The sequence below is a fragment of the Chiloscyllium punctatum genome, chromosome 39 (genome assembly GCF_047496795.1).
Source record: "Chiloscyllium punctatum isolate Juve2018m chromosome 39, sChiPun1.3, whole genome shotgun sequence".
NCBI lineage: Eukaryota > Metazoa > Chordata > Chondrichthyes > Orectolobiformes > Hemiscylliidae > Chiloscyllium > Chiloscyllium punctatum.
In genome coordinates, this window is record NC_092777.1 from 23,078,738 (window position 1) to 23,092,825 (window position 14,088).

General features: G+C 39.0%; 1 protein-coding gene across 2 annotated transcripts in view; it reads left to right on the forward strand.

Moving 5' to 3' along the window:
• The window catches only part of dnah9 (dynein, axonemal, heavy chain 9), a 507,475-nt gene that overhangs the window by 249,131 nt on the left and 244,256 nt on the right, over positions 1–14,088 (forward strand). For both annotated transcript variants that reach the window (XM_072558306.1, XM_072558307.1), the window contains exons 45-46: positions 7,625–7,748; positions 9,736–9,878. In XM_072558306.1, coding sequence (XP_072414407.1) covers positions 7,625–7,748; positions 9,736–9,878 — 267 coding nt within the window. The remainder of the gene's footprint in view (positions 1–7,624; positions 7,749–9,735; positions 9,879–14,088) is intronic.

The following is a 14,088-nucleotide window of genomic DNA, read 5'->3' on the forward strand; positions in this document are numbered from 1 at the left end:
TGTCCTTGTTGAACTCCACCTGAGTTCTTCAATCTTCCAGCGTTTGATAATATAAGAAGGTCCCTGGTGTTCTCAGCCCTATATTTTAGACATCCTTTGTGCTTCATTACTGCCAATGAATCCTCTTAGTGTTTGTTGCTTTCTGCAGTAAATTAAGATTTTTCACAGTTCCTTTTAGAAGTCAATTAGGATATGCCCATGTTGATGTTAATTTGTTCCATTTATCAGATTATTCCCATTAAGAAAATATATCACTAACAACAGAACAATATCATGAATTAATTGATCCCTGACAAGGCATCCTTTATTAAAAGATGCACTCCTTAATTGTGTTTCAACTCCATGTTATTAAATGGCAACAAACCCATTAAAAGTACTCAAGACTGAAATTAAGAAACATTTAAATAATTTGAAACGTGTGTATTTTGCTTTTCTTAATGTACAGAATGATCCAAAGCTTCCCTGACTAAAGTCTGTTCCCAGAACAGAATCTTCCAAATGTCATACGTAATGGGAAAACTATTCAGCCAGTTGTGGGGAGAGAAAAAAACATTTATTCCTCAAATAAAGATCTGTTGACTGAATATGATCTAGTAATATGATATGAAGAGGATTACTGCTTGATGGAGGTCACAGTTGCATTTGATTGAAATGTTTTTCCATGAGTGTCCACAAGGAAAACTGAATGCAAAATGATTCAGGGGTCTAAACAGCAAATTTGAATGGAGATGTTTCGATATAAGGAGGTAGCAAAGTTATCCAAGTTAATATAGGATTGCATTGAAGTATTGCAAGTCTTTGAAGGTCATATTTAATTGTATTTAATCTGCTGTTGTTTGTCTGTGAAAGCTTCATCTATCCCATATTGGAGGTCACTTAGCTGGACAGTTGGTTTGCGATGTAGAGTGATGCCAAGAGTACAGGATTAATTCCGGCACTGGGTGAAGTTACCATGAAAGGACACTCACAACCATTCCAGCTGTCTCTTTCCAATGAGAGGGCAGCCCTATATATAGTGCCTTAACCTTTACCCCATATTGGATCTTCTATCCAAAATTTAATTATGCCAGGATCATATGAAAGTTAAATCACTTATTTAAGAGATTGAATGTTGACAGTGTATAAAGAAAACATAGAGTACATATTTTCATCTTTTGTTTACAAATTTGTTCAATTATGAAAATCATTCCATAAGGTCACAATCATTATATCATGCCTCCATTTGTTTACAATGATTTGATCTCTGTCTTTTTTTAATCAGGTGCCTCCCTGACAGCTCTCTGAAACTGCCACAAGGGAGGTTTCCTGATGTCCTGAACAAATTCCTCCATAAGACATAGGAACAGAAATTAGGCCATTCAGCCCATTGAGTCTGCTCCATCATTCAATCAAGTTTCTCAATCTCATTCTCTTGCTTTCTCCCTGTTACCCTTGATCCCCTTGATACTCAAGAACAGATCTATCTCGGTCTTAAATATACTCAATGATCTGGCCTACACAGCCTTCTATGGCAATGAATTCCATAGATTCACCACACTCTGGCTGAAGAAGTTTCTCCTTATCTCTGTTCTAAAAGGGTTTTCCTTTACTCTAAGGCTGTGCCCTTGGGCCCTAGTCTCTCCTGCCAATGGAAAAATGAGGACTATAGATGCTCGAGATCAAAATCAAAGAGTGTGATTCTGGAATAGCACAGCCAGTCAGGCAGCATCAGAGGAGCAGGAAAGTCAATGTTTTGGGCATAAGCCCTTTATCAGGAATGTTGACGTTTCGGGCATAAGCTCTTCATCAGGCATATGCCACTCTCTCAAATTTTTTACACCTGTCTTCCACAGTAGGGAGAAGATTTGGAGCTCGGGTGCTCGTTGTTGTGGTTCTGTTCGCCGAGCTGGGAATTTGTCTTGCAAATGTTTCTGCAGAGACAGGCCACTATAAATGCCAGAGGAAACAGCACAGAAGCGCTTCACAGGAGGCTCCCAAGCACTGAGGATGTCACCTAGACAAGGGATGAAACGTTTGCAAGACAAATTCCCAGCTTGGTGAACAGAACCACAACAACATGTCTTCCACTGTGAAGACTGACATGAAGTAATTATTCAGTTCTTCAGCCATTTCCTTGTTCCCCACTACTATCTCTCCAGTGTAATTTTCCAGCAGCCCAATATTTTGCCTCTCATTTGTCCTTTAGATATCTAAAGAAACTCTTACAGTCTTCCTTTATATTACTGGCTAGCTAACCCACATATTTAATTGACTGCCTCCTTATTTATTTTTTTGTTGCCCTCTGTTAGTCTTTGTAAGCTTTGTAAGCTTCCCAATCCTCTGTTTTCCCATTGCCCTTCGCCATGCTTCACCCTCCCTGTAACATGTTTCTTTTTCCTCAGGATGGATCTCTGTTGTGTCTCCTGAATTACTCCCAGAAACTTCTGCCATTGCTGTTCTACTGTCTTTCCTGCTAGACCCCCTCTCCCAGTCAATTCTACCAGCTCCTCCCTCATGCCTCTGTAGTTGCCTTTATTTAGCTGTAATACTGTTACCTCTGATTCTGTCTCCTTCATCTCAAATTGCAGTATTCATTCAATCATAACAAGATCACTTTGACAAAGGGTCAGTTAGACTCGAGACATCAGCTCTTTTCTCTCCTTACAGATGCTGCCAGACCTGCTGAGATTTTCCAGCATTTTCTTTTTTGATTCCCCAGAGATTCTATACAAGTTGACCCTAATTTGTTTCTTACTATTGATTTAATTTCATTTCTTACTAATAAAGCGACCCCACTTCCCCCCCCCTCCCACCTGCCTATCTTTTCGATAGGATGAATATCCTTGAATATTCAGCTCCCAATCCTGATCCCTTTGCAGCCACATCTCCATGATGCCCACTGCGTCATACCTGTCAGTTTCGATCAGCATCACCAGTTTACTTACCTTATTCCTTATACTGTATGCATTCAGATATAACGCCTGTAGTCCTTTATTAACCATCCCTCTTCTCATTGTCTCCCATTTGTCCAGTGTGCTTGAAGTTTGATCGCTAACCCTTTCCATACACTGTCCTAATTGTGTCTGTGCTGGAGATTGTAATAACCTCTCCTGAGTTCTGCACTCTTACCTCCTCCTTTAATTCAATTTTTCTAATTTCCCCTATAACTGAACCTCCTCCCCCACCCCTAATCCCTTTTAGTTTAAAGCCCTGTCTTCAGTCCTAGTTATGATCCCATAGGACTCTGGTCTGAGCACGGTTTAGCTGAAGACCATTCTATCAGAACAGGTCCCTTCGCCCCCCAGTACTGATGCCAATGTCCCATGAATTCACCACATTTCTCACACACCAAACTTCGAGCCACACTTTTACTTACTTAAACTTATTGACCCTGTACCAATTAGCTCATGGCTCAGGTGGTAATCCAGAGGTTATTACCTTTTTTGGTTCTATTTTTTAATTTAGCTTTGAGCTGTTCATACTCCCTTAGCAGAACCTCTGCCCTATTTTTGTTTGTCATTTGTACCTACATGGACCACGAACATTGGATCTTTACCATTCCACTCGAAGTTCCTCAGCAGCCCAGCTCTCTCGAACATTGCTATGTAGAAGAGACTAATTTATACTTCATTCTTAGTACGCTTTCTGGAATGTTTCTGTGTACAAAATTGTTGTTTCCAACAGCATGTCAAGCTAATTAATTGTTTTTAAAGTGTTTTAAGAGATGTGATGAAAATTACTGTGGGAGATGTGATGTACGTGAGTTAGGAAAAACGTGTATTAAGACTTTTCCATGAAAGTGTATCAACTAACACGGTATTATTTACAATTAATCTGACGAATAGGACATTTGAGACTTTTTTTTTATTGCTTCATCTCAGCTGTATACTGAAAGAGGAATTTGACAGAATTTGATCTGAAATAAAATTTTGGGTAAGGGTGAGGAAACATTACCCAAGCATTCAATGCTGGAAATGAATCAAGGCCTTACCCTGCTGTATAAAGTCATACAGCATGAAAACAGACCCTTCAGTCCAATCAGTTCATACTGACTGTAATCCCAAACAAAATTAGTCCCACCTTCCTGCACTTGGTTTATATCCCTTCAAACCTTTCTTATTCATGTATTCATCTAAATGTCTTTTAAACATTGTAACTGTACCCATATCCATCATGTCCTCTGGAAGTTCATTCCACACGTGAATTCCAATCTCTATGTAAAAAAAAATTGCCTCCTGTTTTTTTAAAATCTTTCTCTTTTCATCTTAAAAATATGCTCCTTCGTCTTGAAATCCGCCGCGCTTGGGAAAAGACAACTGTCATTCACCTTATCTATACCTCTCATTACTTTACAAACCTCCATAAGATTACTTCTCAACCTTCTATACTCCAGTGAAAACAAATCCTAGCCTGTCCAGCCTCTCCTTGTAACATAAATCCTCTATTCCTGGCAACATCTTGGTAAATCTCTTGTCCTTCTTGGTGCTTTCCTAGCTGGCAGATGAGAAGTCAGATGAGGCACTTAATATTGATTTTAAAAAAACACAACTTTAACATTGAGTGTGGGAGGAAAGCAAATGTTAGTTAGTCAATTGAGAAGAGTCAATAAGAAGCGATGTGAAATTGCGTTTCTGAAAATTTTTAAGCTGTGCCTCAGCTGATAACCCTCACATTTCTGAATCTGGTTTCAGTTCATATTGCAGAGACCTGGGCACAGAAATCTGTGCTGACCCTCCATTTTGTTACTGGTGATGTGTGACAGTATCAGAGATGCTGTACTTTGGTAAAGCAATTGAACAGAAATACTGTCTGCACCCTCAGATGGACATAAAAGGTCCAGTGTCACTTTTTCAAAGGAGAATTGTGGAGTTCTACCTGGAATTGTGGGAGGCACAGTGGTTAGCACTGCTGCCTCACAGCGCCAGAGATCCGGGTTCAATTCCCGCCTCAGGTGACTAACTGTGTGGAGTTTGCACGTTCTCCCCATGTCTGCGTGGGTTTCCTCCGGGTGCTCCGGTTTCCTCCCACAGTCCAAAGATGTGCAGGTCAGGTGAATTGGCCATGCTAAATTGCCCGTAGTGTTAGGTAAGGGGTAAATGTAGGGGTATGGGTGGGTTGCGCTTCGGCGGGTCGGTGTGAACTTGTTGGGCCGAAGGGCCTGTTTCCACACTGTAAGTAATCTAATCTAATCTAATTCTGGCCAATATTTATCCATCAGCCAACATCCCTAAAAGCAGACTACTAGTTCAATCTCACATTTGGGTTTCTGGGAGCTTAATGTATATATAAATTTGCTTCAACAGTTCCTAAGTTGCAACCAAGACTACACTTCATAAAAGTATTTCATTCACTGTAAAGCATCTTGGGACATCCTGTGTTCAGGAAATGAGCTTATAAATGCCCTCTTTCTTTGTAAATGAGGATAATATTGTCAAGTAAAAAGGAGACTAAAAGAGAAAAAAAGCTTGACACTATTTGTATTTATCATCTAAGCAAGCTACAGTTATTTCCACTTGAATATATCACACATTTGGCTCATTTCACATTTACAAATAGTTCCAGCTCCACAATGGGTTTGTGATAGGTCTCACATTTTATCATCATAAATCTCATTCCTATCAGTGATCTGATCTTGAGAGTTATGTAATGGAAGGTATTATAAAATAAAATAAAATTCCACAGCAATGAGACATAATAAATGTCACTTTGGATTGAATTTTACAGTTTTATATATATTTTGTATAATGTCATACATTTCAAGGCAAATTACTGTAAAATTGAAAAAGAATACTGCACAGCACTATCTTTTGCCTGATTCACCTTGATGCTGTCAAATTCATGTTTATCTTAAGTATGGATGCTTCAGGGTTGGAGCAGAAAATGAAAACGATCACTGGTCAAGATCCTTTCTAAATCCCAGCCCCGTATTTGAGGCAGCGCCTACCTGTTGAGTTCTATAAAAGTATGGAGATTGTTCATGCTCCTTAGGCTACAGGCCCAGTTTGAATGCTCACAGCCTTGGAAGGTTGGCGTCCACTGTAGGAGAGGACCGTGCTGGCCCTCCAACTTGACGTGCTTTCACGATTTAAAAGAAAAGAACAAACTATGGCCTGACAGCTACCTGACCACAATTAAGGAGGAGAAAACTCTACCTCTTCTGCCACCCACTGGGAAAGTCAGCTGTAGGTGAAAACCTGTCAGGTAGCAGACTTCTTGTAAGATATAGGCTAGTCATGAATTATAGAATCATGAGGTTTTCCTGCCACTTTTCAAAAAGAGAGTTAAGTTTCATAACTGCATCCACTACAAAGATGCTTCAGCAAAATACACACACAGGGTGAACAACTTGCTGTGTGGCAGACTTCCAGCTCCTCACCAACTGAACATCATAAACCATCTCAAAGCCTGCAAACCACGATTCAAGCAATGCAGGCATAAAACCAATCATAAAAACAATCACGTAGTTTTCTAGAGGCAAGTTTATGCAAACAACTATCAGCAATTATCCAGTATGATATCATTTCTAAAAATGCCTTGTTTTATAAAAAATGTCCCATTGCCCACTGGGAACAAAAAATCCAGGTCGCCTCAATCATTCAAACTCTAGTCCACAAAAATGATTAAATATACAGAAATCATAATACTGTACTCACTCCAGAGTTAAGAGCCTATGGATGACCATGAAGTTATTGTCAATTGTTGGACAAAAAATCCATGTGGTTAGCTAATGTCATTCAGGGAAGGAATCTGGCTTTCTTATCTGGTCTGGCCTATATGTGACTCCAGACCCACAGCAATGTGATTGACTCTTAACTGCCCTTTAGGCAACTCGGGAAGGGTAATAAATGCTGGCTTAGTCAGTGATGCTGTCATCCTGTGAATGAAAAAAAAACTTATGTCAATATTAGCTTTTGTGTAACCTACTTCTGTCTATATGTCACCTTCTGCATATTCTTGTGATATTTCCATGGCAACTTATGTACAATCCAATCCTATCTGGATTAATTTTTATGCGACCAATCTCAATTGTGTTTTCTATCAAGTAAACCCCTGTTCTATGCATTATCTTCTATCTTACACATTAATCCCTTTGTTATCTTTGTAATGCATTCCTGTCCACATTATTCTCTTCTTGCTGTTGAGTCTTGGCTAAATGGGAGTACTGTTGCCTCTGAATCATAAAATGTAAACACCACCTCCAATAATTGAACACATAATCTAGAAGGATACTTGAATGCAGTATTGGGAGAGAGCTGCATTATCAGAGCTTTTTATTTGGATGTGATGTTTAACCTGGATTCTGTTAACCAGCTTTTTGGTGGATTTAATGGATCGCCTATCACCAGTTGAAGAAGAGCAGGGAAATTCTAGCATCTTTGGAAATCATAAGGAAGCTCCAATGAAAAGCAGATTATTTGGAGTATCGTCATTGTTTATCTCCTTACTCAGACTTGGCTGTCTGTGCAGGCTTTGCTGCAACATTCCCAACGTGCTGTTCTGAAGTATTTAACATCTTTAAATTGCTTTGACACATCTTTAAGATTTAAGGTGTATTTTACAAATGCAAGTTCCTTCCTGAGCAGTGCACTAAGATATACTGCAATTACTGCACCCTTGGCAATAACCTGGCTTCTTCCTTACACAGACTGACCTCGGTAGCCTGTACTTAAATGCTGGAGTCAAGAATTTGGGCACTGTATTCCTAATGACGGATGCTCAAGTGGCTGATGAAAAGTTTTTAGTTCTCGTGAATGACCTACTTGCATCAGGTAAGGCCTGTGTTCATTCTAAGGTAGGTATGTTGCTTTTTAAAATGCTCTCATCCTTTGAGACATGTTTTTTCATTTTATGATTCTCCATAGATTTCCAACTGAGAATTATCACTTTTGCTTTAAGTACTCAAAGCAGCATTAATACTCATCCTCTTTCTCTATAAATGAATGTGTTTGTGCTAACATAGGGTAGAATAAGGCCATAAGATTCAAGTGTAGGCCATTTGGCCCATCAAGTTTCACTGTGATTCAATGAGATCATGACAACTCAGATGATCTTCAACTCCACTTCCCTGCCTTTTCACCATAACCCTTGATTCCAAATTGGTTAGCAACTTGTCTATCTCAGCCTTGAATGTACTGAACCACCCAGCCTGACAACCCTCTGCAGAATGATTACAATACTCCCACTTTAAAGAAAAGTAATATGAATCAACAAGGTTCTTGCTACACAGCTGTCTATAAAGATATATCATGTAAATAGATATAACTATATTAGAAACTTGGTGTCATTACAAAATATATCTGGCCTGAAAGTAAGAGTGTCAAATGTTGCAACACATAATGGAAAGGTTGGCAATATAGGAATGTGATTTGTAACGTCACTCTGGTATGTGACAATTCTTTTTGTGGATCAGTGCCTTGATCATATCATATCATTTTTAGAGTAATATATCTTTCTTTTCTGTAATGGTAGCAAGCTTTGAGACAAAAGCAAATTTAATGCAAACAAAAAAATGAACCATTTCATACATACTGCCTGAATAGAAACATTTTTCAAAATTCCACATAAAGAAAATGTTAACATTGTATTTAAACAGCTGAGGATGACATTGCTAGGTCACTATCAGGAATATATTCATATAAGTACGTAAACGTTACAACATGGACCATTCAATCCAACCACATGAGTAACTAGTTCTAATCATATTCTATCTTTATTTATATAACCCTCACCCTCTTGCCCTTAAAACATTCTGGGATTTTTATTCCCCTGTTCACACATGAGGGCCGGGTACTGGAAAGAAATACATCTTCCAGGACATGAATGTGCATTTGTATCATGCCTTGGCTCTCTTGAGAAAAGAACATGGACTTGCGTCATTTTACAAGTACCTAAAAATGATGGGCACGAGAAGATTGAATTGTCCCTCAAACTTGTCTCACACTCATAAAACAGTCCATCATGCCTTGGTATCTCCAACTATTTCCCGACAACTTAACAACAACCCAGAAGTTGTGGGGAAAAAAACAACTGTGTAGGAAACCAGGAGCTGATAGTAGAAAGCAAAAGCATGGGAACATTGCCTCTCTACTCCCCTCAGGGAGACAAAACCTGACCAGAAGATCATGTAGACCATTATCTATTAATTCACTTCTACGTGATGAAATTTTTGTTCCAGTCACAAAGAGGTCCAGTTTGGTCTTGAAGCAATGAAGCAATGTGTGAACTTTTATGTCCCAGTTAATGACTCTTCCAGCAAATTTCAAATACCATTGTGTGGAGGAATTAATGTGCTGTGCATGTAAATACAGAAAATCCTGAATTGTGTGGCTTGTTCAATCTTCACTGTTATGACTGTGTAAGCAGGGCTAAAATAGCATTAGATTTTATTGGTAAATGACAGCAGCAATAAAATAGGTAGTTCAGGATGCCAGCACATGCATCATTTTGATTTGTAGTAAGTCCCATTCTATCTCCAGTGCTGAATCTGTAAGGTGCCCTTGGGCAGAAAGCCATCATAAATGAACTTTCCATCTTAACTGCATAAATATCTCTTAATAAATAAGCAAATGCAAATTACTTTCTCTCCTGAAGCAAAAATCTTTGTACTCGATGAAAAATGGGCTCTGCATAATTTTTATGGGTGCCTCAGGATGTGTTTACATTTTGTTTATCATGTATCACTCTTGATGATGATTATTGAACAGTATTTTTATATAACTCACCTAATGTACTGTACCTCACCTCCGCCACCCATAGGTGAAATTCCTGACTTGTTACCTGATGAAGAGGTGGAAAATATTATTAACAATGTACGGAATGAAGTCAAAGGATTGGGATTGATAGACACCAGGGAAAATTGCTGGAAATTCTTCATAGATCGTGTCAGGAGGCAACTAAAGGTAATTCTGAACCAAAAGAAGTTCCTTTTCCTTTTTACTTCTGATTGGTTTGTTCAAAGCCTGAGCAGATATAACAATATTAACTTCACAATTGATTTGCCAATTGCTATTAATGAGGAAGCTAAGAAATGTTTTTTTTATATTAGAAAATCAGTATTATATTGACTATTGATGTTAAGAAATTAGAATTAAAAAGAGGATTGTTTGAGTTACTTCGATCTAATAATATTTGTACAACATAATATAGCCTGGATGTGCTCAGCAGACTAAGTTAGTGCCTGAGAAATAGATGAGACTTTTCTAATAAAGAATTAAATAAACATGACAATTTCCCACACTAAGCTTCTCCAAATGAGACATAGGTAAACTACTGAAGTGGCCATGAACTAGGGGTAAGCTTGACTCGAGTGGTGCTAGAAAAGCACAGAAGGTCAGGCAGCATCCGAGAAGCAGGAAAATCGTCCTTTCGAGTAAAAGCCCTTCATCAGGAATGGGGTAAGCTTGTCCTAGTTCAATTCATACAACATCCTACAACCCACAGAGAGGGAAGATCTACTTCTAAGCCAAGAGACACGGTCACATTTGAAAGATTTCCACAGCTGAAAGTGCACAATTACATCCATTTCTCTCAAAACAAAGTGTAAATTGAAATCTGAAACCCATATCAACCACTCCAATGGTTTAGTGATCTTAAATGGACTCGGCCTGAACTGAATCTTAGCAGTTCATTAGTAATGGGTTGAATAGTAAATCCTGTGCACAAAAAAAAATTGGAAGCTCAGTAATGACTGTCAATTTATGGTGAGTTGATGCAATATTAATGTTCTATCATTAGATACCATCATCAGTTTTCATCTAAAGACAGTTAAGAGTAAACCCCATTAACTGAATCCTGTGTCATTCCACTTTTGGAGATGACAAGTCCAGTTTTTTGTATTATAAGCTGAACGCTCATCTAAATCTATTCCTTAGTTGTAGATTCCAAAACATATTGGCATTTAGAAACAATCCATTCTGAAAGCATTGTTAATTTTCATCCTTGACATACTTTCTCTGAGAGTTGTTGACATCAATTTTTTTTGCCTTCTAAGTATCTTTTTGAGTTCCCTGCCTGTCTGACCAACCCCACCACAGTCTTCTCCACAGGTTAGGCACAAGGGTAGCAACAAAATCCGCGCCGGGGGCTTGAACCCAGTGCTGCTGGCCCCAGCCTGATCCTCACCAATTAAGTGGACTCACAAAGAATCAGAGTTGCTGTAGCAACATATGTTTATATATTGCTACAGTTTGCAGCACTCCGATGGTCAAGGTTCCAATTATCCTCTTTCATGTGGCTGACCAAAAATCTTTCCCATTCTTACTGCCAGCTGTTGGTGTATTTTAGAAGGATTCACAAGTTGGTAATGAATCTGTCTAGCCACATAATGAATACTACTTCCTTGGTAAACATAGAAATACCTACAGTGTTGAAGCAGCTCCTTCAGCCCATTGAGTTCTCAGTGACCCTCCAGAGAGCATTACACCAAACCCATTACTTCCCCTATCCCTGTAACCCTGCATTTCTCATGGCTAACCCACCTAGCCTGCACATCCCTGGACACTATGGGCAATTTAGCATGGCCAATCCACCTAATCTACACATCTTTGGACTGTGGGAGGAAGCTCATGTAGACATGGGGAGAACATGGAAACGCCACACAGTCAGTTATCCAAGAATGGAATCAAACCCTGACTTTGTGAGTCAGCTGTGCTAACCACTGAGCCACCATGCCCCCCACAACGCATCCTGGACTGGAGTTTGAACTTGAAGTGGTGTTTAACCTTTTGGCTACGAGAAAGGAATACCACCACTGTCCCACAAGGTATTCCCTTACTAAGAATATTCAAAATAAACTTTTCTAGGAAGACTCTTTGGATTGTTTTACTCAAATCACTGCTAACTTCAAAGACCTAATAATAACATTCTGTAAATAAGGGTTGGCAAACTTAAGTTTTGTTTTTATTAACAAAGGTTTCACAGAACAAATATTGTCGAGGGGGATTATGCTACTGGATTTTTGATTCTATGGACTTGCATCTAATTTTCAAAAGAGTTGAAGTCTGCACCAGGCATAGCAGAAGTTAAACTTAGAAAATGGATAATATTATTCATTACAGATGTAAAAATTCTTACATTTTTTATTCTGTCTCAGAAAGCAAAAACTAACTGAGTGCAGGCAAAGTTAATTCTCTTCAGAAAAAGAAAATCAAAGCTATTCTCCTAGTTGAATCTCACGGCATTTGTGAGTGGGGCCATTGACAATCACATACTTAGAGTTTTTCAGAAACATTATTGTGTCCCAGAGTTTGTCAGTGGTTTATGTCATTGCTTACTGAAGAAAAGCTTGATTAAGCCTGGGATCTCTGGTGTGTGTGGTTCTAAGTACATGCCTGTAAGGTTGACACCCTGGAGTGCTGGATTCAATTCATTAATCCAGAAATAATCACCAAACTTTAGCAATCCAGTGTTTTTTTTTTCTTCTTTATTCTTTTTAACGTAGACTCAGCTAATTGCTACAACGATTGAGTACACTTAAGTGCCTAGCCACGCTTGTCTGAAAGAAACATCCTTCTATCTGGTATTGCTGTCAGGACAGTTAGCAACCAGGTTCAATTCCAGCCTCGGGCGACTGTCTGTATGGAGTTTGCACATTCTCCCCGTGTCTGCGTGGGTTTCCTCCGGGTGCTCCGGTTTCCTCCCACAATCCAAAGGTGTGCAAGTTAGGTGAATTGGCCATGCTAAATTGCCCATAGTTTTAGGTGCATTGGTCAGAGGGAAATGGGTCTGGGTAGGTTACTCTTCGGAGGGTTGATGTGGACTTGTTGGACCGAAGGGCCTGTTTCCACACTGTAGGGAACCTCATCTAAACTGATTAAGAAGCTGATAATTGAGGAATCCCGTGGCCAGAGATGGCACAAAATGGTGGCCTTTGGATTTTTAGTGAGCATAAATATAGCAGAGAAGACATTTAGCTGCAGTATCAAAATTAGCTTGCTTGGTTCAATTATTAGAGTGAGATCATGAGTTAGGATAGTGGCAGTTTTGAGAAGTTAAATCCAAGGTAACAGGGTCTAGGCAGAACAAGGAATCTTACAAATTAATATACAGGCAGTTCTGTACAAACCACACCTGCAGATGTGTGTAAGAGGCCATCTGATAAGAGATATCCGGGAGCAGACAACTCAGTTCAAGTTTAAGCAGAACTAAAAGAAAAGTATGATTCCCTAGTAACGGAGACAAATGATAAGGCAAAAGGGGAATAAGGTTATATCTTGTAGAACCTTAGGAGTCCAGACAAGTTCATTGAGCTGTGAAAGTGATTAAATTCAGTCTTATTAATGGAATAGATGTTGTCTTATTAAGTAAAAGAGTTCGTGTAGAAATATTTAAAGTAGGGCCAGTAAGTTTCATCTTAAAAGACAGCATGTAACTAGAATGAGTTATAATTGTAGCTGCCAGGTAGAGGAGCAGTGTATACTTGACTGCCCAAGGCCTGATGGGACAGAAGCAACACACAACTTGTTGGCTAGAGTTCTAACATTAAGTGTAACCATATAATTTTATATATAACTTACTTTATATTAGAACTGATATTATGAATTTTACAGCAATTAGTAGGAATTAGCATCGTTTTGTATCTCCTATGTTTAGGATAGTAGGAAATGTGATGTGAGCATCAGACTTTGTTAAGGATAGCAATGAATAACAGAATTCCAATAGTCCTTAGAGATAAACAAGTCTGGGAAACTTCTGAGAAAGTGTATTACCATTAATATTTGAATGTAAATTAATGGGGTATGATGTAAGATGCCGAGGCCTGATGGTAACAATGTCTGGTAAATATCTTGAGGTCTTGGGGAACCTAGAGCTATCCATAGGGGTGTTCACCATTGATTGCATGTTTTACAGGATTGGATGTATAGATTAGGGGGATAGAATAATGACATCAATGCTGCATGTAATTATTGTAACGTGAAATGTATAAAAACACTGTATTCATACTGTACTGACCCTCTGAAGAGCATACCACCCAGATCCACCCCTATCCCTGTATTTCCCATGGCTAATGCACCTAGCCTACACATCCCTGGACACTATGGGCAATTTAACATGGCCAATCCATCTAACCTGCGCATCTTTGGACTGCGGGAGGAAATTGGAGCACCCGGA